Source organism: Branchiostoma lanceolatum, chromosome 3 (genome assembly GCF_035083965.1).
Source record: "Branchiostoma lanceolatum isolate klBraLanc5 chromosome 3, klBraLanc5.hap2, whole genome shotgun sequence".
Taxonomy (NCBI): domain Eukaryota; kingdom Metazoa; phylum Chordata; class Leptocardii; order Amphioxiformes; family Branchiostomatidae; genus Branchiostoma; species Branchiostoma lanceolatum.
This window is the reverse complement of record NC_089724.1, coordinates 21,431,874-21,458,269: the sequence shown is the minus strand read 5'-3', so window position 1 is coordinate 21,458,269 and position 26,396 is coordinate 21,431,874. Positions and strand designations below refer to the sequence as shown.

Genomic DNA, 26,396 nt, shown 5'->3' with positions numbered 1-26,396 from the left:
ATGTTACGTAAGAACGCGTACGTTGTTCAGATGATGACAATACAAAGAGTGGGTAAAGACGGATTATGTTTCGTGTCTGACAATTGAAGATGGGTAGAGAAAAAACTAGGATGATGCATTACGTCGAGTGAATTCAAACCATTTGTTTACAGCTGAAACAAGCGGAAGAGAAAAGAACATTGGCTGCACGATACCAGCAAAATGTTTATAAACAATAAACCAGAGATGATCAAAGATAGGGGATGCTGTCTGCAACTACGTCTGACCGTTTTCAGAATTTTATCCAGTTGCTTGAGTAACTATTTTGGACGTATCTTATTACCTAGCTAGATGTCTAACATTCATCAACGAAATAAACCAGAGACTAAACCAGAGACTATCGTGGATAGCTTGGATGTACTAGCTAGAACTCGAGTCCCACCAAATTCAATTTGAGCATCGGTGTGAACGAAATGATATGACACAAACACATTTCCCGCCTTTGTGTTGAGTCACGACGCACGAGTTATCGAGTTGGTGTCTCATCAAGTGACACCTCACACCGGTAATGACGTGATGACAGAAACGCGCGATGTCTCAGGTTAGGCAATTTGTAATCTAACATAAATGCAGCCCTGTAATATGTGTGGGATTTTCCTCGGCTTATGCAGAGAATTTAAAGTTATCTTTGCTGTCCTATACTCATACACTCTCAAACAACACACACAAACTTTTGATACACATTCACGCAGAGAGAAAGACAGATAACACACACACACTCACACACACAATCACACAGACATACATACGCAATCACACAGACATACACGCACGCACACAGACACACACAGACACATGCACACACGCACACACACATACATTCATTCACAAAGACCAAACACACACACACACGCACACAAGCAAGCATACAGACGTGAATGATCAGGCATTATGGTTGCCATTCTAGCCATTTATTGAGCACATCTTGTTGTGTTCTGTGGCTTTACTCTGAGGCTCAAGTCATCTGGACGGGGAAATCTTTGCCCTGTTGTTCAATTCAGACACTTGTCTCGGATGAAACTACATGCACCTTCTGTCGAGTAATGAGCTTCACAATTCCTGATTAAACTTTGCTCCTCATTAATTTTATCTCAGAGAACTAGTAGTGAACATTTTTGTACTTATTGTTTATCCTCGTCTTAACTGATCAAATATCTTAGATGTTGACTGTAAGATTAGCGTTCTTCTGCCTCGTCCCCACCCCTCTTTCCATAGCGAAAGATGATCCCGGCCTTCTTCGGCGCCATTTCCCGAAGCGATTGGGCAAGGCTAGACAGACCTCGGGTGGTCTTCTTCTCCCGCTCCGCTCCATCCGCACGTGGCCCCCGATGGACCCCGTCCATGCGTTGCCGGTAACGACCCGGGCCAGTGTGCAGCGGCCGTCGAAGACCGTCGCCTGTCGGTTCCTGTAGGTACTTAACCAAGGCCTCGGCTTCCTCCTCTGTGAGGCGCTCCCCGAGAACTGGGACGTCAGAGGGCTCACGAGTGTTGTCGTCGTCGTCTTCCAGGAGCGCCAGGAGGTTGGCTCGTTTCTGCTCGAGGGCCTCGTCCTTGGACGGGGAGGAGCGGCGATCCAGGCGGTTGACCGCCGCGGCCGTGGTCACCAGGACCGCTAACAGCACAGCTAGCATCCGAGACATTCTACTGTAACGGGAAAATGTACATGCCCAAAAATTGATAACGGAATTTGCAAAAAAAAAGATGTGAAGCGCACGACTAAATCAGTCAACCGTCGGCGACTAAAAGCCTTTCAGCACTAAGGAGGTGTATAACAGACGCTATATCTTGTTATGTACTGGTTTCGTTAGTTTTTCTGGAACTAATGTGTACTCAATTGATAGTATTCTTCCATTCGGGAAAACACGAGAGGCGTCCAGGCCGTTGGGTACTCTTTATGTTAGACCGATATAACAGCAGCAGCAAAACCTAGGACTGTTTGAATTAGGAGAAAACTGAGGAGAAAAAGTACTGACCTGTACGTGTAAACTGCAACTGGTCCACCGACAGAAGAGGGTCGTTTTATATGCAGATAACAGCAGAGTGGGTTCTTCTCTGGAAAAAGTTCTGAATGATTAAGTCTGCCCCTCTCCTTTTAAAGCTCTATGTGTGTAAATCGTAAGGTTACTGCCGTATTGCCTACGTTCATGGAAATCACGTATATGTGTGATGTGTGTGTGTTTGTGTGCATCATTCCGGACTTTTTTTTCTTCTGTCTTCTGAGTGATACCGGACAACGTTATCCAAACTTGGTATCCTGAGGTAAGGTCTTCCATGATGTGTCCTATACAACAAAATATGCAATATTCTAGAAAAAGTTGATTTGCAAATACCATCCCTTCCCTCTCATTTCCCACCAAGTAGAACATGGCACATTCCGACAGCATATGGAGTCACGATCAGGAAAATGGAAACTTAAGATGGGATCCGCCCTTTCACGATTTTGGTGCGTCAACACCCAGTTCCATGTACGTAAGGGGATAGGTTTGTCCTTTGATCTGAAATGTAGTTAATTATCTTCGCCGAGGAACTCGGAGTAGATTATGTTTTCGGTTGAGCCGGCTGTTGTGTGGGTCTGTATGTATATCAAGAGCATAACTCGGGAAACCTTTGATGGATCTTCATGATATTTGGTAGGTGTGTAGTGGTTGTGCAAAGGAAGGTCAAGTTCAAAAATCGTTCACCTGGCGTTTTTCAACAATACTACAGCGGACTTTTAATTTTTCTGTGTTTGTATGTAGGCAAAAAAAATGACGGAAACGTTGATGGATCTCAATGATTTTTGGAAGAGATTGTGGGAACGGAGGTCAAGTTTAGAAATTATTTATTTGGCGCTTTCCTACAAAACTGCAGCAGGCTTTGTGTGTGAGAGAGTTTGTATGTCGCCAGCATAACTCGAGGAGCTATTGGCGGTTGTGCATGATATTTCGTGGATAGGTAGTGATGTCAAAGAGGAAGGTCAAGTTCGATAATGGGCCTCCTATCGGGTATTTGAGGTACTGCAGCGGAGCTTCAACGTTTGAGGCCAAATTTTCTGGAGGCGTCAGGTTCATGATTTTTTGGTAGTACTTCTGGGACGGCAAGTGAGTGGTGGGAATTAAGGCCCCCTAGCTGCTCGTTTGGAACTGCAGTTGGCGTTTTTGTTAATACATTTGGAGACAAATAACTCCAGCAGGGATTGACGGATTATCATAATTTATGGCATGTGGATAATTTCGGTGATGCTTTACATAACTGAATACTTGTCATGCAAATAAGACGATAGTTTGCATAATAAATGAGGAAAGTTTATAAATTCCCCGAAAGCTTGTAGTCAAATTTCATACAAGTGCTATGGTAACGATTTTTAAGTGGTATACAGCTCTTGGGGCAGGGAGTAAGTGATGTAAGTTTAGACCCCCTAGTGGCTTGCTTAGAACTGCAGTGGGCTTTTTTTTATGTTACCTTTGGAGGCGAATAACTCGGGTAGGGTTTGATGAATTTGCATTGTTTTGGACAGTTAGGTTATTGAGGTAATGATTAACAAATAAAGACGTATGGAATTGTAATCAGGGTCTAATTAAGTGGTGAAATAGGCTTGTTTATAATTACATTTTTAAGTACCTTTTGTCGACCTATATCTAAGGACAACACCTGCTTGTCAGCAGGCCTGTGCAAATTAGATTGATGCTCTCTGGTGACCTCAAAAACCACCGGCTCAACTACACTCCCGCTGGGACGGAGCTTATATCAACAAACACAGGAAAGGTCTGGCCCCGTGCGGGACAAGTCAAAGCGATGAATATAAAGACAGAGACAGAGAAAAAAAACAGTAACAGGTCTCACAAATCTAACACACTCCAAAAAAAAGTGAGACAGTAGGCTTAAATATTATGATATTATGAATTTATGATATTATGAATTTATGAATTTATGATATTACTGTATTATTATATTATGATATTATGAATTTATGAATTTATGATATAATGATATTATGATATTATGATATTATGATATTATGATATTATGATATTATGATATTATGATATTATGATATTATGATATTATGATATTATGATATTATGAATGTATGATATTATGATATTACTGTATTATGATATTATGAATTTATGATATTATGATATTATGATATTATGATATTATGATATTATGATATTATGATATTATGATATTATGATATTATGATATTATGATATTATGATATTATGATATTATGATATTATGATATTATGATATTATGATATTATGATATTATGATATTATGATATTATGATATTATGATATTATGATATTATGATATTATGATATTATGATATTATGATATTATGATATTATGATATTATGTCTTTCAAAATGTGTTTGATATGGAATAAAGATTTATTCTATTCATATATATTGACTGTACCATTTCATCATCACTTTCAACTTACAACACTGCAATATCGAACCTTTGTGGCCCATATAATATCAACATACTTATATTTTTTCATGACCAGTTTTAACATATACATTTGTATCAGCACACTCTACACATATACTAGTCGTGTTCCACCAAATGATTTTTAACCCCATCTAGACTGGACTCATTTTCCCCATCATAACTTCCAAATGGTATGGTGCATGATCAAATTTGCAGGGGGTAATAAGCACGTAAATATCAATCACTCTCCATAATAAGCCTTGATTATTTGGCGAAGATAATGTGTTCGTGGAACTCTAGTTTACTTTAGTTTTTCAACCAATTGATTAAAAGGTTCCGTGGGAGCTTGAGGGGTGAGTGAGTGAGTGAGTGAGTGAGTGAGTGAGTGAGTGAGTGAGTCAGTCAGTCAGTCAGTCAGTCAGTCAGTCGGTCGGTCGGTCGGTCAGTCAGTCAGTCAGTCATTCAGTCAGTAAAAGTCTTCAAACATACAAGTATATACATGCACATACATGATGCAGCTGCTGAATATCGCTGCAGGCTAGTGCTGTTTGAAGAACCAGGTGAATTAAAGTTTTTACTCGCTTTCTTTGTCAACAAATCAAGACAGTTTATCAAAATCTGCCTATGTAGGATTACGCTGTTGAGACGATCAGGTACGTGAACGTTCCAATGTGTTTCTAACTTGATGTAGACTTTCACAAGCTGTGTCACAGAAAACAGACAGAGAAAAATCTATCTTCATGTCTCAGTTGGACAAAGCAGAAGAGCAACGTCTGAGTGACAGTGACTTTCTGAAGAAATTTGTTAAGCAAAGAGCACCGAGGGCGTATATACAAGCTTATGTGGTATAGCACCTTCTTGTTTTATTTTGCCATATTGATTGTCGTCGCGACGGTGTGAACAAAATGATATGGCACGAATTCTCCAGAAACGTCTACCTTTCGGATCCTCTTTCCCGCTCATTTTTGTCATTAGCCACGAAGTTTTTAATGACGAACATCCATACGTCATTGTCCGACTATTGATGAGGGATGATAGTCATGATGCCATGTTAGGTAATCTATATGTACTCCTATCAATTCAGAGAAAGATCATCTGAGCATGTGTTGGGGACAGTTTCAACGTCCGCGTCTCCCCCAGAGACACCTTCAACCTGTAACATCTGACACATCATCCAGAGAAGGGACCAGCTGAATTCTCCAAGCAGAGGTTTCCGGAATTTTTAACGCTAAAGAAAACGTTAAAGATTCCGATCGCTCCTAGTCCCCCATCGAAACCTCTGCTTGGAGAATAAACCAGCTGGGCCGTCGTCGGCTGATCGATGCATGTATGAAATCATTCACCCTCTTCTGCAATAAATACGTATTCCGCAAGATGGGCTCAGTACTCTACCTCCTGTTGTGTATGACCGCAAGTAACCCCTGGGTGTCACTGCGCGCAGAAAACGCAAATAAAGTCTATTTCATCTCCATTCGTCTTCAAAACTACACAGAAATGGCATATAAATAGCTACATGTTACACCTACGTTTTATCTTATTATTTTATCTTTTGATAGATATATGATAGCCTTCTTGTGAGAAATTATTTTTTAGGTTTGTATGCGTTCATTGTGATGTTGGGAAGGAAGATGGAGAACGAAGTTAGCACCTTCACTTTAGCTTCTTTTTCGTCGTCAGATCAGGAGAAATCAGTAGATCTACAAGGAGAACACGGCGGTGGAGGCTTCATCTGTGTCCCGGTGTCCTTTGTGAACCACATCGCTGCCGGGGCGGATGGTACAGCCGAGTTACAGGCAACAAGTCAGTACGGTTGGCACAGCACAGGGTGGGAGGGGGGCTCGGGTTGTTTTCAAACTCTGGCACCAACCTGCTTGATCACCTTCTATGTAACTTTGCGTACTTTGAAGATATGATCATCGAAACTAAAGGCTGTTAGCAGGTTTCAAAAATTTCCACGCTAACTCAAATTGACATATTGGAAGGATTTCTTGAAATACGTTGTTTGTTATTGTTATTCGAACTCTACATAAAATTTCTGACGACGTCCATATCCAACAGACGACTCCTCTCACCTTCGCAAATTTACCTGTACCTGGGTATGCGTGCTTTACATGAAATATAAGGTGTTGCGTTACCCTAGAAATGGATGTTAACTCTTGGATCATTATATTGGCTTATGATATGCAGTACACAATGTGACATTTGTGTTTTGTTGTTGGTTTCAAGTCAGGTTGTATTGTCAGTGACAGCTACATGTATAAACAGTATGTTTCTCAGTAACGTTACAGAGTTAAAACTTTGCTCCCACAAAAGATTGAATCGTTTCATCTAATGATCCTTATCAACCTTTAACATGCTATGTGTGCTATCATGTGCCACAATTGCTACCAGTAGTTGTATAATTAGAATGTGTTTGGTATAATATCTGCCCTTTCGTGATGCATACATACAGAAATGTAACTGTACTGTCCAGGTCAGTCCCAGCTGTTGAACCAGACGTCCATCGTCAGCACCCAGCCCACCACCCTCCTCAGTATCCAGGTAGAGAACATCCACCAGCAGCTGACCGGGGGGTCGTCTGAGGACAGCGGGGTGTCCACCGCCTCCGCACAGCTGCTAGATGGACAGCAGGACCAGATCAACCAACCCACCAATGAAGAACCCAAAGTAAGCTGTGAGGTGTACTGGGGGGAGTCTCGATCTCCTTCAAGTGTCTAAATAGAAAAAGCTAAAGATTTATTGTCCTGGACTGTAGCATAAGAGTGTGGATTGGCTGCCGTTTAGCGCTGAGTCAGGCGACAGGAGTTTCCCCAGGTTTGGCCGTAGACACAGATCCCTTTGAATGCTGGGAGACGCAGGCCACTGTGGGTAGCTCGGAGGAAAGAAAGTCATTAATTACCATGACAACATAGACCAGACCGAGCACGGTATATTGTTGTGTTGTCTTGACATGTTGTTTGCCATCTGAGCATGCCATGGTATCCCCAAAAATGTTTATGGTGTTCGATCCACTTACACATAGCTTTGACAACAGGGTAATTATACAGTGGTATATTTTCATGGCACTACAATATGATGCATTGTTGATTGATCACTGTGATTCATGTTCTTGCAGAAGAGGAAAGGTGGGTGGCCAAAAGGGAAGAAGAGGAAAAAGGAGACAAGAGACAGCAATGCACCCAAAGCACCTGTAACTGGGTATGTCTGACAGAAAAGTACCTGCTGTAATATGATAGGAAATATTTGCCTTACCTGTTGATGAAATTGTCTTCAGTGAAATAAAGATGTCTGGGCTTATACATACACCTTCCTCCATAGGTATGTGCTGTATTTGACAGAGCAGAGAGAGAAGTTGAAGGTGGAACATCCTGAGCTTCCCTTCACAGAGATGACCAGACTCCTGGGCAGCAGGTGGTCAGCACTTTCTCAGGAAGACAAGCAGGTAGATGTTGTTTAGCCCTTTACTTGGTGGTAAAATCATATTGCAATTTTAAGCCAACTTGCTAGAGGGCTCTCTTGTTGTGAATCTGGATTGTAACATCTTGTACCATAACCACCTTGACTAGAAATACCTGGATGCAGCAGAGGTGGATAAGAGGAGATACATCGAGGAACTGAAGGCTTACCAGCAGTCCGAGGCCTACCAGTCATGGCTCAAACGCCAAGCAGCCAAGAAATTAAAATGTTTAGTAGGTAGGACCACTTCCTGCTGTTACCAAATATCCTACACATTTGTTTTTCTATGATGTTAGTGTTGTTCTACCATTCATTAAGACCACATTGTAAAGATAAACAACACTTGTTCCTCTTTGGCAGAGTTCATCATACTCATCTAATCATAGTGTACATGTGTGTCCAGATGGTGTTGCCGTACACTTGTCCAAGCTGCCACAGGTGGATTATGTAACTGATAGATTTCTGCTCCACATCGTGGATAATCCTCTCCATCTGTCTCAGAAGGCTTAAACACTGCCAGTCTGGCTCATGTTTGACTTTTCCTTGCTATCCCTTAATCTAACCAGGACGCCTTGTGTAGGATGTGAAGTGAAGTGTTATCCATTAGCAGTTGGATGATGGAAGTGTGTTAATCCCTGTAGACATGTCTGATGTAACCCATGCTTGTATAACAGGGTTAGATAATCTGTGGAATTTCCTTGCCTTTGTATCTTCTACAAATCCTTCAAAACGTTGAATATTTTGAAGGGTTTGTAGAGGAGACATAGGCTAGGAAATTCCACAGATGGCACAATGCCCCTATTATCAGAGTAACATGATGATAGGGGCTTTGTGTCATAATGTCACTGTACATTCTTGCCAGCCATCTACATGTAGCTGTACATTTTGTGAGAAATGGATAGTTAAAGTAGTTCCTCAGTAATAGACAGTGACCTTCAATGATATGTGATTCCTTTGTTTCAGGAACAGAGGCTTCTCCTTCCTATGAAAAGACATGGCTACTCACAGGTGTCATTGATTCCTCTTCTATGTTTATATCTCGGACAAATAAAACTCTTTTTAAGTGCAAAGATCTTATGTTATTCCCCTCTTTTGTCAGCAGATGTAGAAACTATAGATGGAGAGGTGGACTCTATTGTGCTAGATTTAGAGGTGAGTTGAACATTTTCTGCTTTACACAGATACTTCTGTTTGATAAAGTATTTCTAGGCATTTAACATCAGATTTATATTTGTATGAATGTCGATCATAATAGAATGAAAGAAAAACACTCATACAAGGATGTCCTTCTTTTTTGTGTACATTCAAATGTTTTTGGTCACATTTTTTCCAGCAAATGTGGTTCATATTAATCATAGTATACTTTGGATTAAACAATGTAAAATGTGTTGTGGTGAACGCTGTCCATTATCTCATTGTTTGTTTGTTTGTATGTCTCTTCTCTAACATATTGCTCTGATAGGACGACCCCAGTGACCTGTACTGTAAAACGTGTAACCAGTACTTCAGCTCTCTACACAACAAGAAGGAACACATGTATGGCAAACAGCACCTGCAGATGCTCACAGGTAAGGAAACTGAAGAGATGATCACTTTCAGTACAAAGCATGTACAGCAACCAGCTCCTGTAGATGCTCGCATGTAAGGAACACATGTATGGCAAGCAACAGAGTGGAGAATAAAAGTTCCTTTTTACGAAGATAAGGGACAGGCAATGCATGCTTTTTGGGGTTTAAAATGAGAGAAAATATGCAGGAATGTTGCAAAGAAAAAATTGAGGCTGAAGAAAGTTGACAGTGATGTTTGAAAGTCAGATTGCCCAATATTGTTGGGGTTAAAATGAGAAAATATGCAGGAATGTTTCAAAGAAAAAAAAGATGCTGAATAAAGTTGACAGTGATGTTTGAGAGTTAGATTCCCAATGTTGTTGGGGGTTAAAATGTTGTGTCAATATGGGTCAATAGTGCCCATATGATGTTGAAAATCAGATTGCCCAATATTGCCCATGATGTTTGAAAGTCAGATTCCCAGTGTTGCCCGACAGGTGAGTTTGAGCGCGAGGCAGAGCTGACGAAGCAGGAGGAGGACCGGCTCCTGTCCACGTCTGTTGACGAGCCGGAGTGTCTGGACAGGACAGCCTTCCTGGAGCGGTACAAGGGACCCAACAGCACCGAGAACATGAAAATGGACATCATAGAGGCCAACACATGTCAGTACTGGTGGTAGTTAAAGTTAGAGTGACCCAGGCGTCTTGATAAGACGCGTGGTGGCGACCATCTCCATTTTTATAGCCCTTGGGCCGCATATGTTTTGCAAGTTACTACGGCACGGGGCTAGTAATGATGTGAGTTTGACTACCATACTCTTCCCCAAATACTGAGGTCATAGAAAAAATGATAATCCAGCTGCATTTCAATATGGTTTCAACAGATATTTGCATTTTCTGTCTTTCCTCTGTCAGTAAGAGAAATGGAGATTGGAGAGTTGAGAAGATCCCTGGAGATTTCTCGTGAGAGGCACTTACAACTACAGAAGCAGGCACAAGTTTATAAGGTAAGGCTACCACAGCCAGCCATGCTGACCTTCAAAATTTGGTGATCTATACAGTACATGCAAGGTATCTTGGCATTATTGTGTTGAAGAGAATATTTTCCTTTCTACAGTAGCTCCTTGTTTAAGACAGGATCATGTTGATACAATTAAAGTGTTGAATTGTTGTCTGTCATGCCAAAGTATGCCAACAAAATGTGCAAACATTTGATAAAACATGTGTATGTGGTCCATTACACTGTGACTAGTTGGTTTTAAAGTTTGTCTTGTTTTTTTGTTTTTGCAGCTAAGACTCCAGAAGGTTGAGTCAGAGGTGGAAAACATGAAGGCGTACGGAGCGTCGTTAGCAACACAGCTTGATGGACTACGGATGGTGCCAACCCTGTTTGGAGTCATTAATTTTTAGCCATTACCAAAATGGAACCCAATTGTACAGTTTGTTGTTATAAAGTGTCCATTGTTTTGCTTCATCAGTTGTCAGTCAGGGCACAACACGTAGTGGATAGTTCCAACCCACACAAGAGTTCCTGGGGGACATTCCCTAGGGGGGTGAACATGGGGGAAAATTTCATCACAAAGCTTCCAAACATTTTATCTGAAAACTGCCAACAGGAAATAGTGTCACACAACAGAAGAAAACAGTTGTCCAAACTGTTGATATGGAAAAAAATTGCACATTTGCAATCTCTAAAGTTTGTAAGAATTTTGGTCTACAAATCTGACCAGGTTATTATCATGGGACAATAAAGTACAGTGTTACACAAGTAAATGTTGCACCATCTATTTTGTGCCATATTTTACTTGAATCACACAAATTGTTACATACTTAATTCCAGCAATCAAATATTTGTACAGTGAAATCTCAAGTGTAATATATGTGATGTCACCATTGCAGGGCACCTGTTTATAATCGCCTCAACATATATGTGCATGTATAATTAGCATTGGTCCATTTATACACAGTATTTTTGTGGGCCAGGAAGCCCATATGTACTTAAGGTGTCGAAAAAGGGTCACATCAACTTGCAGGTAATTCTAGAGTCAGCGATTATCATGATCTGTGTACTCAAGACATGGACAAGAAAGTGTCTGTGATAGTATAGATATAATTATTCATACCATGTATGAGTATCGGAATGTTATCAAAGGCATAACAGTATGAATTCGTAAGTCGTTTCGGTTTATAAGATTGTGTATAAAAGTGTCCTGTACAGTACATATGTCTATTTATTTTTACATCTTATAACTTCTTGGGTTGCATGTGTATATGCCAAATGTAAGTATGAGTTGTATAGCTTCTAAATCTACAAAATACAAAAGTGATGTGTTTTGAATTTATACTTTACTGTATTAAGCCTTTACTTTTCTGTATCAAGTCATTTCTTAAGGTAGCAAAATTCTCTTTAAGTTAAAGATTAACTATGTATGATTAAGGTTCCTCAGTTAGTTACATCGAATAGATGGCAAATACAACAATTTGGTCAGAAATCTCTCAAAAACGTGTCCTTGTTTGCATGTTATTTGGGGTTCAGAGTTGCTCCCAAAGAGTGATACAATCCCGGTCTGCTTTATTCCTGCCCACCCATTATAATTTGCAGTTCAACCAATGAGAGAGTGGCAATTAGTTCGACCAATGAAAGAGTGACTGCATGTCCGTCAACTATTTGCACTTGGATGTTTTTATTGTGCATGACTACGCTTTTGGGGGGGAGGGACTATATGTTTGTAAGAGGGAGTAGGAGCCTTGTGTGTTGTAGGTAATAGTTATTCATATGTCTGCCTCTCACTTCCTACCATAGTAGTTACCTCCTCACAGATCTCTACTGTGGCTTATTTAATATTGTTTGGCCCATAGATACAGGTCCTACCACTGTTAAGATCTGCTAAGAGTGGCCCTACCAGCTGTTGTTTCCTTTTGCTGTGTAGTAGAGACCAAAGTGCAAGTTATTTTCCTAGGTGGTCTTGTGCGTACAACACAGACCCGATAAGATTGTTTATCGAAAGGTAAAGGTATAGGTAGTCCCATAGCCTTTTTGAGGCCGTAGGGGCAGTGGGTTGTTATCCACTGTGTCTTGGGCACAGTATTGGAAGGCGGAACCCAACCCTCTCCTTCCACTTCCTCTTACTTCCTCTTTAATACCTCCTGTCAAAGTCAAGTACCCATTTTTACACATGGGTAAAGTGAGGAATGCTGTGTAAAGTGCCTTTTCCAAGGGCACAAGATCGGCAACATGTCAGAATTCAAACCCAGGACCTCTGGGTTCTAGGTCAAACACCCTGCCGTTACGCCACACGACCCCACAGATGGCTTATTACCTTTATATCCATTGTAGTACAAATCATAAAGGCATTGGTCAGGATACGGATCGAATTCACTTTCTCATCTTGAATCTTTAGTATGCTTCATTATCTGTACCAACGTCAGGAATAGGAGGGAACTTCTTTAAAATCATTAAAACCATGTACTCCAACACAGAATATTGCGTTAAAACTTCAAACGGCTTATCAGCATACTTCAAGTCAACCTGTGGAGTTCGCCAGGGGTGTAATCTAAGTCCGCTTCTGTTTAATCTCTACGTTAATGACCTTCCAAACCTACTAAATTCACCACAATGCGACCCCGTCATTCTAAAAGACACTCCCATTAATAGTCTTTTCTGGGCAGATGACCTAGTGCTCCTATCAAAATCAGAAAATGGCCTGAAAGAATGCTTGAAAAGATTAGATAACTTCTGCTCTACTTGGAAATTAACGATTAATAAAGATAAAACTAAAGTAATGATTTTTTCCAAAAATGGACGAACGAGTAAAACCCGCCCCTCTCCCTTCCAAGCACAGGGTCATACTATAGATATCACACCCTCGTACACATATTTAGGAATAGACATAACCCCCTCGGGATCATTCAATCGAGCTAATAAACAAATTAGAACCAAAGCCCTCCGAGCCTCCTTTAAACTAAAATCAGTACTATCAACAAATTACAATCCATCAATTTCCCTTGCATTAGATCTGTTTGATAGTCTAGTTAAGCCAATTTTATTATACTGTAGCGAAATTCTAGGCTCAAATATCCAATGTAGGGATCTTATTGTTAAAGGAATAAAAGAATCACCAAATGAAAATATTCGAAATATGATATCTAACATCCTATCTCCAATACTAGGATCGCAGGTCAGTATTCTCAAAACAAATCGTATTGGAAAGAAAAGTGACCCTTGCTCTACCCGCCCGATACTCGTCCGTCTGAAAAAATACAATGATAAGCTTGACATAATTAAAAATTCGCACATATTAAGAAATCAAAACATATTGGTAGAACAGCCAAAAATATCGTATGAAGTTCCTGAATTAGAACAAGTTCTCCTAAACTACTACAAAATTTTACTCCGTGTTCCCAGAAGTTCAACTAACGCGTTCCCTTTATACATTGACACCCAAACCCACCTTATCAAATATTGGCTCAGACTTAACAACTTGCCTAATGACAGAATCGTGAAAAAAGCTTATGATGTAGCCGTTGAAGAAGATCAAGATTGGGCTGTTCATGTCCAAGATATGTTATCTAGACATGGTTTCCGAAATATCTGGCTCAATCCTAATGTTGATGCCAAATATTTCGGAAACTTATTCAAGGAACGCATGAAGGACACATTCCTCTCTGATTGGAGACAAAAAATAAACAGTAATAATAAACTTAAAGTGTACTCTAACATCAAAACTCAATTTAGTATAGAAAACTACCTATTGTCTATCCAAAACAAAAATTTTGTAACCAACATAACCAAACTGAGAATAAGTGCACATTGCCTGGAAACTGAAAAAGGTCGCCATCGCAATATATCGGCAGACCAGAGACGTTGTCCTTCATGCCAAGATAGTATTGAAGACGAGTACCACTTTCTTATAACATGTCCTACATATAATGCTGAAAGACAAGTGCTTATGCAATCAATTACATGTAAGTCAAATATTACCCTACCTTACACAGATAGCGATACATTTAATGTACTTATGTCATGTCCAGATTCCATATCTATCCACCTAGGCCAATATATCTACCACGCTATGCAAAAACGAAACTGTACCATTCCTGAATGAGAATTGACAAATGTAAAGTCGCAAATTAGACTAGAAACACGCAACACAATGTCTGTAATTTAGACATAGCTCCACGTTGTAATTAAAGTAGATTGCATTTGATGTAGCGTTATAGTAATTAGAAATTTCATTAGATTACAATTAGCCTAGAAAAACAACCCTTAGTCTGTATTAGTTCCATGTTGCAATGGCCATAGATCACACTAGATATAGTATTATAGTAAGTAGTATATTCTTATACATGTATAGAACTAGATTGTTAAGTGTTACCTATGTTGTCTGTAATTTGCCATACATTGTCACTGATGCAATTGTTGTGCAATGAATCATTCATTCATTCGTAACTAACTATATGCAGTTGGGAAAACTGGGCAGTTTGTATCAACAGATGACATAATGGGAACTAAATGGTGATTTCAAATCCATCCTTAGAGAGACTCGAACACCCAACTTATGTGATGAAGTTGTAAAAGTTAACACCGTTGCAGCCCTGCTTTTAAAGCACCTGAAGAAACCGTTGTTATGTAAATCAAGGCGCCTCATGTAAACTAGCTTCAGGCATTGTTGTACTGCGGTCTGTGGCGCTGGTGAACAGATACACGGGGACAGGTTTCGGGGTAAGTTACGACAAAAGTCCCCACCAAAAGGGCGATAAAATCAGTGATGCACGTACACTGTCATGTTTGCTATCGTTATGACGGGGTATCATCATTGTGGTCTGTTGTCGTTCAGTGATACTGTTATCATGTTGGTGTTGTTCAGGGATCGTGCTGTTGTTGTTTAGGGATCGTGCTGTTGTTGTTTAGGGATCGTGCTGTTGTTGTTCAGGGATCGTACTATTGTTCAGGGATCGTGCTGTTGATGTTCAGGAATCGTGCTATTGTTCAGGGATCGCGCTGTTGTTATTCAGGGATCGTGCTGTTGTTATTCAGGTATCGTGCTGTTGTTATTCAGGGATCGTGCTGTTGTTATTCAGGTATCGTGCTGTTGTTATTCAGGTATCGTGCTGTTGTTATTCAGGGATCGGACTGTTGTTATTCAGGGATCGGACTGTTGTTCAGGGATGTTGCCTGTCCGGTTGAGGCGAAACGAGTGCCTGCTGTTGTCGGTGTACTTGGTGTGCGTGCCCCTGCTGGTGATGCAGGTGTGGCAGGATGAGGCCCGGTCTTACCGCACACTGTCGATGCCGCAGGGCGGGGAGCCGGCCACTCTGACGACAGGAGAGAACATCAGCTCGTGAGTAGCCTCAATCCCTCCCAAAACAACACAGTCATGATCAGGTCTATCATAGCAGCGTCAATGTCTGTGCCCTGCCACCTTATATACATTTCCTGTACTGTAAGGCTAGGGAGGTTTCCCCGAAAAATATATGTATGAAACATAGATAAGTACAGCAGACCAAACTTTTCGTTGTAAGGCCAAACTGAGTCGATGATGTGGATGACATCCTCTTGGCAATGCAAATTTAATGCGAGCGCGCGAAAAAACAAACGTTGGGGAAAAGTTGCATTCATTATGGAATCAAAGTGGTCAGGAAAGTTTCAAATCGACTAAACCAATAGAACATGGTATAACAAACAATGGATTCTTTATTTTTGTTCTTTCACATTTTCTTGGAATACTTCGGGAGATCTTGTATAGGGCGAAATACATTATATGCAAAGAGTAAGGGATCTAATAGGATAGCAATCTTAAAGGTACTCCAAAAGTCCCATCCCAAAGAAAAAATCTCGCCCATTAGAGAACATTTCAAGACCGTCAAGAATTGCACTTTGATGTGGGAAGTGTTCGGGAAATTTGGTCCAAGAAAGCTTTCAAAATGTCAAATTTTGATTACCACAGAACGCAGCGTTTCCAAGCAGCTGAAGCTCCCAGCGCAAATGTTGGTCCAAGCGCCATCTTTCGGAACGGCAGTGTATTCCAGACCAATCACACAGTTGTGGAAACACCAGAGGACCTTCTCAACTTCTTCAACACCCTGGAGTCTAAAACATGGCGGTTTAACAAAAAGCGAGCGGCAAGATTCAGGTACACATTTCTTAAAGACGACAATGTTTACAAGTTCATTTTCAGTGTTACCTGTAGTTCACGCAAATACCCAAATAACATCTATCTTACATTAGATTGCAATTTTTTTCATTAATTTTTCGATTCATTTTGTCGTCATCTCAGACGACAGCTTGAGGAGAAAACCGACACCAGACAGCTGATGGTGCTGACGAGGCGGAACACGCCGCCCAACTCCTGGATCAAGTACGCCAAGGCGCCTAACGAAAGCTTCTACATATCCGAACAAATCTGGAAAAACCAACCACAGGTAACGGGACTGGGCCCGGGGCTGTTCCATTACATGGGCACTGGGAAGGGTTATTTCGATTAGAAAAAAGCACATGTCCTCTCAATAATGCACATAAAGTATAAACTAAATATTTCTCAAAATGAATGGTAAACTGCAGCACAAGGGCAGCCAAATGTATTTAGAATGCAAAAAAAACACTTTGCGTTTCCTTTCTGTATTTTGACTATACAGGATGTGCCATTTGACGAAGAGTACCATATGAAGTGCAGCATCGTCGGAAATAGCGGGATGTTGAAGGGTGGCGGATGTGGAAAAGAAATCGATAAGTCGGATTTCGTCATAAGGCAAGTAGATAAGTTTCCGTGTTTCCAAAATACGTATTTGATACTAAAAGCTTTAGGAATACAAGGAAATGAGAGAACGAAAATCTTAATAATGGTTTTGAGAGAAGATGTTTCAGAAAATTTGACTAAGAAAAAAGAATGCCCGGAGAAATTGCACCAGTTTGTCACAGTCACAGGCAGCTCGAAGTTTCAACAGTGGTCCTGATGCCATTTCAGCACCAGGGACAGGGTGACATGTCTTCATGTGTGTTGAACTGTAGACCCACATTTCAACGTATTTTTTGTAGCGCGTAGACTAGTGTACATTCGCTTCGTATTTTTTGCTCCCCGTATTTCAAATATTTCTGGCGAATACATATTCATTTCTTCATGCGTAAAGTATGTATACAAATAAGTACCTCTAGTAATATGGCACCATCGGCCCATACTTGAGCCCATTTTCCTCCCTTCTCAATTTTTCTAACCGCCAGCCGTCACAAATGTTTTTCCTTTGCCCTTTTCTAAAATCCCATATTTTGTCCAGGTTTAACTTCCCCCGTGTGAGTCGGCCGTACGTTAAGGATATAGGGATCAGGACGCACCTGTTGGCCTGTAACGCTGCGATCATCGACAGGAAGTAAGGACAGTATCAGTAACATGCCCATTCATAACGGTTCTCACTGACAAGAAACATCACGGGGCCCTGGGCTCAAGTCACTCTCTTTACATCATATTTGTGTTATGGGCTTTGATGTGAATAAATTTGTGAATCAATTGCTACTAGACTTGTGCTTGTATAGTACGTATTATCAAATTCACTATAAAAAAACCAACTTTTTTTGAATTTCTTAGGAGAGAAATTTTTGACATGACGTTGGTGACCTTTGTTGAGTAGACGTTATTCCTTTTTCAGTTTCAGGAAGATACACAACCTCAGCAGGAACTGGTTACAGAAGTATCAGAGCATCTTCCGCACCGGGAAGTTTGGGGAGAGCACGCTCCTGGCCTTCCCCTTCATGGTCCCCGGGGGGCATCAGCACAGAGTCGTCAAGATGCAGGAAGTTATCAAAGCAAAGGAAATTAGCAACAAGGCAAGACATCCACGTCGATAGAACGTTTCTAGAAAGTTTGTAAATGATATAAACTGAAAAAGTTCGCTCACTCCTTGTTTTCTTTAAACTTCTATACCAGGCCTTTGTGTGGTCTACTCTACTGCATTCCTCTATGCAGAGCCTTGCCCACGGCGTATACAATATACCTTGGGGTGGCTCTGCTAAACCGGGCTGAGGTTTCCACTTTTGTGCGGCCTCTCACCAGCTGTCAGCCAATCAGTCGATTCTCTGATTGGCTGATAGCTGTTTAGATACCACACCTACAAAAGTGGAATCCTCAGCCCGGTGTAGTAGAGCCACCCCAAGGTATATTGTATGGGCCGTGGGCGAGGCTCCGCTGTAAAAGGAAATAAAGTACACGTAATGTGTGCCAAAAAATCAAATAATTATATTCTTATTGAAACGTAATAAATCACCCAAGCTATAACTTGTTGGTTACGAGTGTTCACATACAGACTTCGTTCCTCTGTTCTAGGTTGTTTTTAACAATCCGTGGCACCGACATCTCATGTATGACTTTTGGACATCAAGGGGACTTCAAACCAGGAGCTTAAGTTCAGGTGGGTTGCGCATAAATATCTTGGCGTTTAAGGGAGTCTTTATGAACATGAGTAGTGTGTTTGATGTTTTATACAATAGTTTATAAATGCCACAGAGGAGTTCATGCAGTCGTCCTGATACCATTCTTTGGGAGTAATTTATGTTTGAATATTGATTAATGAACGCGCTCTGTGTGTCCTGATTAGTGTTACTTCTGTGTTTTCTGTTTTAAATAAGATTCTGGTATCAAGGTTAACGGACCGTTCTTTAGACGAACCATGACGTGCAATCTAAAAAGAAAAATGGGGTGTGTTACATCAAGGAACTTGGTTACATAACTGACATCTTTAAGAAGTTATAACGACTCTAAAGACAATATTAATCCTAATTGTGCCCGCGCCCCTCAAACTTGATGAAAAGTAACTACGATTTTCTGACTATTATCAATTAATTTTGTATTTAAGAGCAAAGAGAAAGTTATCAAAGCAGCCATTGACGTAGATCAAACATGTTTTTGATTAACAAGTTAGTGTTTTAACATGCACCTCTCTTGGGCTGCTTCAGTGCTGGTTCATTGTCCCAAGCAATTCTTTTTCAGCGGTGCGCTCGTTGTATTCTTTCCTCTATAGAATTCCCATATCAACAACTAAACATGATTGACACGGTTAAACGCACGTGGGCGTAGTGACGTGTTCAGTACAGGCTGGAGTCCCATTATGTCGACTGAACCTCGCACAGCTGAGTCCTTCTCCTGGTATTGAATAATGGAGCATGCCTGACAGACGTGATGTAAAGCAATTGTTTGCTTGTAGCGGATGGGGTTTGGCGCGAAGTGTGGACGTGTGATGGAATAATTGCCCTTTTACTTTTCAACAAAGACGTAGTTGTCGTTTTACCATGTAACTGTTATTTGTGAGTTCAATTTGTGTCGTGTCCATCAGCCTACATGTACATGTCAGAGTTTCCGAATACATGAAATCCGTTTATACGCGGTAAAGTAGTTTTTGAGCTTATAAGTCTTGTAAAATCGTGTCTCCCGTAGTAGACCTGACAATACACAACTCTCACTTCTCATTATATAGGATTCTACGTGATCAGTGCAGCCCTGTCCTTCTGTGATGAGGTCATAGTTTACGGATTCTGGCCGTTCAACAAAGACCGGGTCGGGCGGCGCCTGCGGTACCACGCCCCGGCACAGGCCACCGTGGCGGACGCCGGTAGGACGAACCCCTGGCACCGCATGGACCAGGAGTTCTTCAAACTAGCGGAGCTTTACTCACAGGGGATCATTAAACTAGTCACCAAACCCTGTGTTAAGCCATCGATGAAAAAGAAGAAGGCTAAACCCAAAAATGATATCAATGGATGATTACAATTATGGATTTACCTGTGGCTTGTCTATCTATGAGTTACCGCTGGGGATTAATTTTGCAGATATGTTGAATTGTAGGGAGAGAATTCTTGAAACCATTGATACAAAAATGTCTAGAAGTCTGATTATAGTTTAACGTTGAATTGTGTCATACTTTAACGGTGGGCTATATCGGAAAGCGGAGATATCTTAGGACATTGACATGCAATCATACTAGTACAAATCTCACAACCGCAATCATCTGTAAGTTAGTGACGAAATGGCCGTGCCCCTAGCTATAGGTTGCAATAAAATTCACGTCTTAACTTAAACCATGTGAGTCCAAGTCCAAGCAGGGTCTTGTCTGTTGCTCATCTGTTGCAAGTCACTCAAGTCGAGACATCATATCATATCTTATCATATTATATCATGTGAGATTATGACTTTAGAGTTTGCAGGCCCCAAGACATATCGCATGATCGTCTGTAGTACGTGTCGGCTGAAAACAAGCTTAAGTCACGAATCCCAGACGACTTCAACCTTCTACGCTGTCTCGATATGTGGCAGAATGTCTTGCCGAAAGTCACGATCCGTACCCGTCAATCTCCTTACACTATGATGCCTTTATCCTGTGTGGCCTGCCAAGTTACGTCCGCCAGGCGTCTCAGAATAGAGGCTCTTTAATTCGTTACCTATGTTCTGTTACCCATTAAAATTGCAACATAGAAAAAGACACGAATTTTTTCTCTCTTCAATGTCCTTTATTTAGTCTAGAAAGCAGTCTTCCGGAAGCATCATAACTTCGGAGTATTCCGTTATCAACTGATCCTGTACAGAGTCAATATTACAATACACGCTGTACTGACCGGACAAACCAGTCGTCTTTCAGACTGTTGCGACGTGGACGATTTCTTCTGACCACCGAACCGTTAAAGGTTGCTCTATTGCTTTTCTGGAAATGTAAAGAAGGCTAAAACTAAAGAAAGGCTTCAGCCAATAAAAAGCAGTTTATAGCAAAATCCGCCACCTGTACCACAGGTATACATTCAGTGAGGTTCCGCTAAAACCTTCCTTGTGCGATTTGAAAATCTGGGTTTATTGTTCCACGAAAAACTACGATAGTTAACCCTTTCTTATGTGACTTGAACGGAAGGATTATTCCATTCACGAATATCTAGAAGGGGTGCCCTGAAAATTCATATTTCCATCCGCCTTCACTATTGCGTAGACCCGTTCCACCTTTCCTATTTGACATAGATAGACTACTCTCATTTCTATTGTTTTGTTCCACCAAGTACAATCTTTCAGTCGCCATCTTTCCCCTTGTTTCATATTTACCATAACAATTGATCTGATAGATTGAGCCTTTTCAGTTTCACCCCTCCGAATGGAATAACCCCTCGCTTCTTAAGTTGGTATCCCACTAGACTGCGCCAAATTGCGCTATGAATTCGCCAATCGGCGCAATTTGGCGCCTGAAATTGCGAATTAAAAACAAAGTTCAATGGCAAAATGGCGCAAAGCGGTGGACATCTTTTATAACTGCAAATGTATTTTCGATGAATTTGTTATCAATGTACATTGTTTTTTAATTCAGTGGAACGCTGCGATTTCCAATAAAGTTATCCTGTATGGAAATTTAGAATGTGGCATTCCGGGCGCGGGCATTTTGTTTGGCTCATCTGGGCTTCATGTGCAAATGCCGGCACGTCAGTGTGACCGCACGGGAAAATTGGCACAAATTCGCAAAGTTGGTGCAATTTTCTAGCGCAAGTTGGCACAGTCTAGTGAGAGAACCGTTTCATGTAGATATAGACCCACGCAAGGCGGTCGCCAGCGGTCCGTCACCACCACTTCGGGACGTCCGGAGGGGTGTTCCCGGATAGAAGCCAGTGGGGCGGGGCGGACCGCCGGTCTTGCCTTCTTGCTTCCTCGTCTTCAGCGTTCCTCGCGGAGCATTGTGGAGACAGGCTGCATTTTTCTGGGGAGAAAAAGAGAGGAAAATACGACTTCTGTATATGTACATCACAAAACTGGTTTTATTGTGACGGATACATCAAGGGAATGTTAAACAATGTGTTTCTTAGACTGGTGATAAAAAGAACGGCCATCCACGGGATGGATCGGGGCAACGTCAACTGTACTTTTGTAAGACATATTTCCTTGAGAAATGAAATCATAACTGCACCATAAACAAGCTACATGAAGGACCATGCTCTGTTATCCACTCCGCTGTATTTTCTCCAGTGTTTAATATATAGTTGGCCTTAAAGACACCAGGTGTATCTCTATTCAGGTTATCTGAACTAGATTTTTATCAAGGAACTAATTGTCTTAAATATCACAGCGTCTGTTGAAACATGCACATACATCAAAAATTGAAAAAAGCACACGAAAACCCGTTATATCTGCAGTTGTAAACATGAGGTTGATGGACTACCTCCATCCATGCAGCACATCCCCTCCCCCACACAGGTGCCCGTCTGTTGGCCGGGCAGGGTACAGGAGGGGCCGCTCAGTCGGCAGGGCACTGGCACCAGGTTCTCCATGGAGCACTCCAGGGCCACGCTCAGGCTGCGGGTACAGCCGGCCTGCGGGCTGCAGCACGTGGTGGGCCCGATGCACCGGCCCGACAGCGACGGTCCGCAGCGAGGGCACTATGATTACCGCAGAGAGGGGAGAGAGAACAACACTGACATGAGTGTGTGAGCCACAAATTTCGAACAATGCTGCTTTTAATGCCCGGGAACAGGAGCCTAATAGATGGGTTACAATGAAAGGTGATTTAGATTGGATAAAGAATCACTTCAGTGTTAACAAGGTTTCTTCCATGATCAACTCATTTCACCATTATCTTTTCAGCTCACGGGTGAAAAAAACAACATTCAACTGAAGAATATAGGTGACAAGAAATAAGGCTGTCGCTCCTGCCCAGGCTGCATGTGAAGTGAACATTGATTTGTACGTAGGAGGCTGTTAGAGTACGTTTCCACTGCCAAGGTGTTAAAACCCTCAAGAGTCCGAACAGTCATCATCCTGTCAGATGTAACGGCGAAGAACAATAATGGATCGGCTTGTGTTAGCTCACCCCGCGACCTTTCTTGTCTTTCGTGCAGCGTTTTATACACAGCTTATATAAACGGAATCTACCCTCCACTCCAGGGTATTCAGCCGTCATTCACATAAGAACAGGTCTCAAAGAGGCGACGTTTGATATTTTCAGATATTAAAGTACTGCGCCGAAGCGTCTGTACTTTTCGTAAAGTAATGCCAGTGACGTAATTAGCAGTTACAGCCGAATGGTCTTTTATTCTTCTTATCATCGGATCTTTTTGACGAACGTGTCGCCTAGGGGCTTGTAGAAGTTAACGTATTGATACAATGCAACAATGGTCAAAGTTGTAGCAGTTGACAAAGGCGTCGATTTTTCTTGTAAACACGATGTAGCTCAGTTATCAAAGCGATTCATGTTTCAGTGAAACGCTGATGACATTTTTACTTCCACGTAATAAGGATGGGGTGCCGGTAACCACCGCTTGCTTATGTACGGTGTAGGCTTCTTCCCTCATGCCGAACCATAATTGGCTCATTATTGAAGAGCTATTAATGTTAATTACCATATGCATTCATATGAACACGACCCGCTTCAAGCTGGTGACCTTTATTTTATCAAGAACATGAACACTGTCCTTCTTAACCTCTCGTCATTTTGCTTCTATAGTCTCATTTCTTCCATAATTGTCATCATCATTGATTTTCAGACAAAGACGTAGTTTGAAAGTTTGAATCACAATACGAAATTTGATTCCTGACATGTGATGGACAGCTGAGTTGAACGCAGGTGTCTCGTCATTGCACACCTGACCAGTTCCAGTTCTCAATCACTTCTCCTGCTGTCAGAGGGAAATGTCTCACACGTCTGAAGGGAACGGGCACGGCGGTTCTGTAATCATCGGTGATGTCATAGAAACAGGCCTGTCGCATGCATGGGTGATGATCGTGTTATTAAAAACCACGGAAGCTCGGGTGTCTGTTCATGCATAGAGTATGTTTAATTCATTTAGAAAATGCAATCTACGATTGCTGTCTGGACGACGTAAACAAAAATTTCGAATCTGCTAAGAATTGTATTGTAGGTTTGCAGAAGCTATCCTTCGTTTAGTAGATGAACGTTTGCTGCAAAAAATATGATGATAGAAAACGTCTATTCATAAAATACTTTCAGATGCAACCAACAATTGCGCTGAACGCACTTTTTGACATGACGATTTTACATGTTTTCAAAAAGTAAAAAAGTACATGCTGTTTAGAGGCAATCAGCAACTAAAGATCCATTTTTCTACAACATTACAAAGGAGCAAAAAGGTTTTCTAATGTTTTCTGATAAGTCTAAGTGACCACAAGCACATACCCTTACACGTCAGCCATTGTAAGAGGCTGAATATACAGAACATCCAACTTTCTCAAAAGTAGTATCTTCTTGTATGACTTTATGATCTAATGAAAACGCCTGCCCGTCAAACCTGCGATATTTGATTCATCATTGGAACTGTGTTGATTTCTGCGTTCGCGTTTAGACGTTAAACTATTAGCACAGTACAAGGCACTGAGCTCCGCTTTAGCTAAATTCATAGACACAAAATTCACTCTCTATCACAGGAGTGTGCGGACGGCCAGATACACCTTCAGAAGTGGGACGGACACGTTATGCTATAGATGCCCGCGCCACCAGTGGACCAGAGCCGCACACCAGCCAAAGTTTCTTCTTTCTTTCGTCTTCCCTATGTTCTCTATGTCTTTTCGACGTATTCCGTGTTGTATCCTTTTTTCTCTCGGTAATACCCGCGCGCCCATGAAGCCATTGCTCCCGTTACAAACTGTCTTCAACACAGCGAACACAGAACGCGCCGTGAGCCGTCCGACAACTACCAGGATGACTTAGCGTAAAGAATGGGTCAGTAGCAGAGCCATGATTTCATTCATTCATTCCTTCATTCGTTCCTTCATTCATTCCATCTTTCTAAAGGTAAACTGTGACTATTACTCCCCATGTAGATAGCCTGGAGTTTTCACCCCCATTGATTAACCCGTCGACAAATCAATCCAAACGTGCAAACACCAAACAAATGAAACGAGCGCACCTCTCTTGCTGCAGGCCCGGCCCTGTTCTCTACGGCTCTCTTCCCGCCCCGAGGGCAGTTGCTGATGTAGCAGCCGGCGGAACGTCCTATGGTGGCCGCCGCCACCACCAGTATCAGCACCACGGACAGCACCTTCCCAAACCGACACATTCTGCTGGTGTTGCTCTGCTAAGGTAAGTGAGAGGAGTCGGCGCGCCTTATGTAGAGGTTGTGTCGGTGAAGACGTCAGACGAGATGGACAATGACGGAAGGAAAAGAATGAGTCCAGGTCGACCACTACAACCTCATATCGAGCAACCTACGCACCTGCGCACGTGGAGTCAGCGACCGGGGGTTTCAAAACTGTCGAGAGGGCACGGAAGTGCGCGTGCGTCATCGCAGACAAGTAGTTGATGTTTCGGATTCGTGAAGACCGCGTCCGCCTCTACCGAAATGCAACAGATGAAATAAGTTTGATTCGTCCTGTTGCTAAATCAATCTGTTTGTTGGTTTTCTAGGAAGAAAATAAATTCCGCCGAATGTAATGTGAAATGGCAGATTTGTCTGAAAAAGATGCGTGAACTAGCTTTTTCATTGTTATTTTGAGGGAAAACATAATTCCAAAATAGAAACCGTGTATAAGGTTTTATAACACCATGACTAGGAATGGAGAGACATGCAAAGCAACATCACAGCTTTCATGTCTGGGAAAGGTATCTTTGATAAAGCAGACAGAAACACAAGGAAAGTCAGGGATAAGGGGCAACTCAATCGACGGGCAAAATCATTCCTGCTTAGCTGGCGCCAGTGACGGTACTTGAACTGCAGAAAGCACTAGTGACGTTGCAACGGATGAGTAACACGTCAGCAAGGTTGACATCTACCTGTAGTTTATATAAGTGACCATTCTCAATGACGGACTTACACATTTGTGTCTCTTCGCATTTCCTGCTGTTATCACAATCTATCTATCTATCTATCTATCTGTCTGTCTATCTGTCTATCTATATATCTATATATCTATCTACCTATCCACTCAGCTATTAATCCATCTATCCATCCATCCATCTATTTATCTACCAATC

At 41.6% G+C, this 26,396-nt stretch overlaps 4 protein-coding genes across 7 annotated transcripts; 2 read left to right on the top strand and 2 right to left on the bottom strand.

Moving 5' to 3' along the window:
- Positions 1-934: 934 nt before the first annotated feature.
- Positions 935-2,177, bottom strand: LOC136429315 (uncharacterized). 2 transcript variants are annotated; one of them, XM_066419174.1, is made up of 2 exons: positions 2,013-2,177; positions 935-1,680 (listed from the first exon to the last, which is right to left on the bottom strand). In XM_066419174.1, the coding sequence occupies exon 2, from the start codon at positions 1,677-1,679 to the stop codon at positions 1,215-1,217; it is 465 nt and encodes a 154-aa protein (XP_066275271.1). In that variant the 5' UTR covers position 1,680; positions 2,013-2,177; the 3' UTR covers positions 935-1,214. The 2 variants fall into 2 exon arrangements, with proteins under 2 accessions (XP_066275271.1, XP_066275270.1); XM_066419173.1 differs by having other exon boundaries at positions 935-1,683; positions 2,013-2,176.
- Positions 2,178-6,056: 3,879 nt separating this feature from the next.
- LOC136431002 (high mobility group protein 20A-like) lies at positions 6,057-11,953 on the top strand. Of its 2 annotated transcripts, none has more exons than XM_066422181.1 (10): positions 6,057-6,259; positions 6,933-7,126; positions 7,575-7,657; positions 7,778-7,901; positions 8,026-8,152; positions 9,018-9,067; positions 9,378-9,483; positions 9,960-10,124; positions 10,377-10,468; positions 10,752-11,953. In XM_066422181.1, the coding sequence occupies exons 1-10, from the start codon at positions 6,073-6,075 to the stop codon at positions 10,869-10,871; spliced, it is 1,248 nt and encodes a 415-aa protein (XP_066278278.1). In that variant the 5' UTR covers positions 6,057-6,072; the 3' UTR covers positions 10,872-11,953. The 2 variants fall into 2 exon arrangements, with proteins under 2 accessions (XP_066278278.1, XP_066278277.1); XM_066422180.1 differs by having other exon boundaries at positions 9,015-9,067.
- Positions 11,954-14,925: 2,972 nt separating this feature from the next.
- Positions 14,926-20,523, top strand: LOC136431001 (alpha-N-acetylneuraminide alpha-2,8-sialyltransferase-like). 2 transcript variants are annotated; one of them, XM_066422178.1, is made up of 9 exons: positions 14,926-15,183; positions 15,609-15,802; positions 16,409-16,594; positions 16,739-16,883; positions 17,097-17,209; positions 17,733-17,825; positions 18,102-18,279; positions 18,776-18,860; positions 19,923-20,523. In XM_066422178.1, exons 2-9 carry the CDS (start codon positions 15,630-15,632, stop codon positions 20,207-20,209), a joined length of 1,260 nt encoding a protein of 419 aa, XP_066278275.1. In that variant the 5' UTR covers positions 14,926-15,183; positions 15,609-15,629; the 3' UTR covers positions 20,210-20,523. The 2 variants fall into 2 exon arrangements, with proteins under 2 accessions (XP_066278275.1, XP_066278276.1); XM_066422179.1 differs by having other exon boundaries at positions 15,587-15,802.
- Positions 20,524-20,936: 413 nt separating this feature from the next.
- LOC136431003 (terepressin/terephysin-like) lies at positions 20,937-25,627 on the bottom strand. The gene is made up of 3 exons (XM_066422182.1): positions 25,333-25,627; positions 22,632-22,848; positions 20,937-22,172 (listed from the first exon to the last, which is right to left on the bottom strand). Exons 1-3 carry the CDS (start codon positions 25,480-25,482, stop codon positions 22,036-22,038), a joined length of 504 nt encoding a protein of 167 aa, XP_066278279.1. The 5' UTR covers positions 25,483-25,627; the 3' UTR covers positions 20,937-22,035.
- Between the last annotated feature and the right edge of the window lie 769 nt (positions 25,628-26,396).

Coding starts and splice junctions, on each gene's coding strand:
- LOC136429315 (XM_066419174.1), bottom strand. CDS start 1,679: ATGTCTCGGATGCTAGCTGTGCTGTTAGCGGTCCTGGTGACCACGGCC.
- LOC136431002 (XM_066422180.1), top strand. CDS start 6,073: ATGTTGGGAAGGAAGATGGAGAACGAAGTTAGCACCTTCACTTTAGCT. Junction 7,658..7,777: donor CCCAAAGCACCTGTAACTGG/GTATGTCTGACA, acceptor CTTCCTCCATAG/GTATGTGCTGTATTTGACAG. Junction 10,125..10,376: donor CATCATAGAGGCCAACACAT/GTCAGTACTGGT, acceptor TTCCTCTGTCAG/TAAGAGAAATGGAGATTGGA.
- LOC136431001 (XM_066422178.1), top strand. CDS start 15,630: ATGTTGCCTGTCCGGTTGAGGCGAAACGAGTGCCTGCTGTTGTCGGTG. Junction 15,803..16,408: donor ACAGGAGAGAACATCAGCTC/GTGAGTAGCCTC, acceptor TGATTACCACAG/AACGCAGCGTTTCCAAGCAG. Junction 18,280..18,775: donor CAAAGGAAATTAGCAACAAG/GCAAGACATCCA, acceptor CCTCTGTTCTAG/GTTGTTTTTAACAATCCGTG.
- LOC136431003 (XM_066422182.1), bottom strand. CDS start 25,482: ATGTGTCGGTTTGGGAAGGTGCTGTCCGTGGTGCTGATACTGGTGGTG. Junction 22,849..25,332: donor CCGGGCCTGCAGCAAGAGAG/GTGCGCTCGTTT, acceptor CGGTAATCATAG/TGCCCTCGCTGCGGACCGTC. Junction 22,173..22,631: donor GATGTGCTGCATGGATGGAG/GTAGTCCATCAA, acceptor TTTTCTCCCCAG/AAAAATGCAGCCTGTCTCCA.